The sequence below is a fragment of the Cibotium barometz genome, chromosome 17, assembly GCF_041138505.1.
Source record: "Cibotium barometz isolate CiBa-2024 chromosome 17, ASM4113850v1, whole genome shotgun sequence".
NCBI classification, from domain to species: Eukaryota; Viridiplantae; Streptophyta; class Polypodiopsida; order Cyatheales; family Cibotiaceae; genus Cibotium; species Cibotium barometz.
In genome coordinates, this window is record NC_141062.1 from 49,876,421 (window position 1) to 49,879,083 (window position 2,663).

A 2,663-nucleotide genomic window follows, 5' to 3' on the forward strand; every position below is an offset into this window, starting at 1 on the left:
GTTAAAGAAGTCATCTTTTTGGAAATCTAGAACAATTGTACTACAGAATGAGAATAAAAACGATTCCGAGGCACATGTAGCCTTTAAACTAAGGATGAGAATGTCCTTTTTCTGGTCATGATGTGATTAAAAATGATCTAGGAGGGGATGCTTGCAAATTGAGAGAAACTAGGATCCTTGAGTAAAAGAGACACCATGGGCTTGCAAGGGCTTAGGTTCCTTTGTTGTAGAGGTCGAGTGTGGGAGTCGATCATCACCACCATGCGAGTCAATACCAACAATGTTCTGGAGGCTCTGAACCTCTCGATGGCCGTTCTGTCGTTGGCGGTCATAGGCGTTTCTGCGTGGCTGGCCACCCGCGTCCGGGCGGACTGCTTGAGCTTCCTTCACTGGCCCTTCATCGTCGTTGGTCTCCTCATCTTCTGGGTGTCTGTGCTGGGCTTCGTAGCGTCCTCCCGCCGCAAGAAGAGGCTGCTGCTCGTCTACCTGCTGCTCCTTCTCCTCATCATCCTCTTGTTCCTGGGATTCACGCTCTTCGCGGTCATAGTCACCGCCCAGCGCTCCGACGGGCGCCCGGTCGCAGGGGCAAGCTTTCGCGAGTACATGACGGCAGATTTCTCTGAGTGGTTGCAGAAGAGGGTGAATGAGCCCAACTGGGATTCGATACAGGCGTGCCTTGCGAGGGGGCACCTGTGTGCGAGCCTTGCTGTGAAGTACAAAACGCTGCAAGAGCTTTACGCCGCCGATCTGTCTCCAACCGAGGTAAGCCTACACGGTGAATGATGGGCGCGGCGCGGCGTTGATAATTGCCGCTGTTATTTAACGTAGAGCTTTCATTAATCATCTGCCTATATATGCAGGTGGGGTGCTGCAAGCCTCCTTCTGTTTGCGGATTTGCGTTTGAGAGTGCAACGACTTGGATCCGGCGCGAGGAGCGGCGTCGACGTGCCAGCTCCGACTGTAGCTTGTGGAGCAATGACCCCACGAAGCTCTGCTTCGCCTGCGACGCCTGCCGCGCCGGCGAGATGCGGGCGGTGCGCCAGCACTGGCGCAACGTGGCCACCGTCAGCCTGGTCGTGCTGGTTCTGCTCTTCATTCTCCTCATCTTAACATGCGTGGTCTTGGGCAGTGTCAAATACAAATCCATGCCCGATGAGCCCAAAAAGCATCCCGAGCTTCCCAACATTTGACCCCCAAAGTATACACACAACACACACTTTTTTGTTTTTCAACCCGGGGTCAGAAATGAGCACGCTCATTCTAAGACTCGGGGTCAGAAATGAGCACGCTCATCCTAAGACTCGAACAGAGAAACGCTTTTGTCACACACTCTCTCTCTCTTTACACGCTTTGATAAAAGGCTTCAATTAAGCATTTCTCAAGAGTCTCTTCCCCCTTCGTTCCACATTATCTACACCCATGCTTGATTAAAACCTAACCAAGAAAATCTTCATCACAGGTTCTTTGTTTTCTCAAAGATCAAAGCTAAGGCAAGCCTTATTTCGAAAAAGTTTAAAGGGACGGAGAAAAGAAGGCATGAAGAAGAAGGGGACTACCCATAAACTCATACATATTTATATTAAGAGGTATATGTTTATTATCATTAGAAAACTAGTAAATCAACTTCAAGTTATCAACCTTATTAATAATCAAAAGAAGGGGTGTGTATATGTGTGTGTGGGGTGGGGGATTAGAAAGTGGATGTGTGTGTGTGTAGGGGGGGGTTAGAAAGGGGATGTGTGTATGTGGGGGGGGTGGGGTGCAAGGGAGGGGGGAGGGGGGAGTGGGGAGTGGGGGGGATTAGAAAGTTTAGTGTCCCATACTAATGCATATGAGAGGCCAAAAGTTAAAGGTGTACTGATTAACTATCCCCTGTGTTGTTTTTAATGAGCTCATCCATGAGAGCAAAGTAGGTGTCTAGGTCCCTTTCAATGCTAAGCAAGCCAAGCAAACATGTGAAATATCTACAATAAAGTCTTCACTATCAAGCTATCATCCTTTTAAGCATTAAGATTTTTAAAATGGATTTTTTAAAATCCATAATAAATTGGTGGCTTTTGGGTGAAGTTTGGTGTGCTAGATGTCTAACATTTGCACAATAAGACAATATTAGATAAAGTGGGAAAAATCCCATTCCCATGAAAAAAGTGGGGGTATGGTAAACTCATCCAAAAGTTTGTCAAAACATATTCATGTGACATATCATTGGAAAGAGCTTGAAAAGTAGAATCTAGATCTACTTTGTCCGACAAATTTGGAGTTTGCATGTTCAAGTTATGGCCAAAACAAATTTTTTAAATACATTCCCATTTTGAGGGATTTTTCCCATTTTATCTAATATTGACTTCAATGCAGTAACATCCATAAATCTTGAAATGCAAAAGTGATGCCCTCTTAACACAATATGTGTGAGGAAGAATCGCGGCAGGTAATAGCAAGATGTGTATGCCCTAAATTACAGAGCAATCGTTTTTGGAAATCACCAATGTTAAGAACCCTATCCACACATGCATATGTAATGCTAGGGAAAACTTCATCGTGTTCAAATATACAAGAAGACAACCATAGTCTTATATAGGTCATTCAAGTAGCAAAGTACCTATGCCCTAAACTCTCATAGCTTACATGCATGTAAACTGCTAGAAGGATTCAGGGAATATAAT

The 2,663-nt window shown here is 45.5% G+C and overlaps 1 protein-coding gene across 1 annotated transcript; it reads left to right on the forward strand.

Annotated features, from left to right (window-relative positions):
* Positions 1-245: 245 nt before the first annotated feature.
* Positions 246-1,368, forward strand: LOC147630134 (tetraspanin-4-like). The gene is made up of 2 exons (XM_086810926.1): positions 246-762; positions 861-1,368. Exons 1-2 carry the CDS (start codon positions 262-264, stop codon positions 1,188-1,190), a joined length of 831 nt encoding a protein of 276 aa, XP_086667052.1. The 5' UTR covers positions 246-261; the 3' UTR covers positions 1,191-1,368.
* The last annotated feature ends 1,295 nt before the right edge of the window (positions 1,369-2,663 follow it).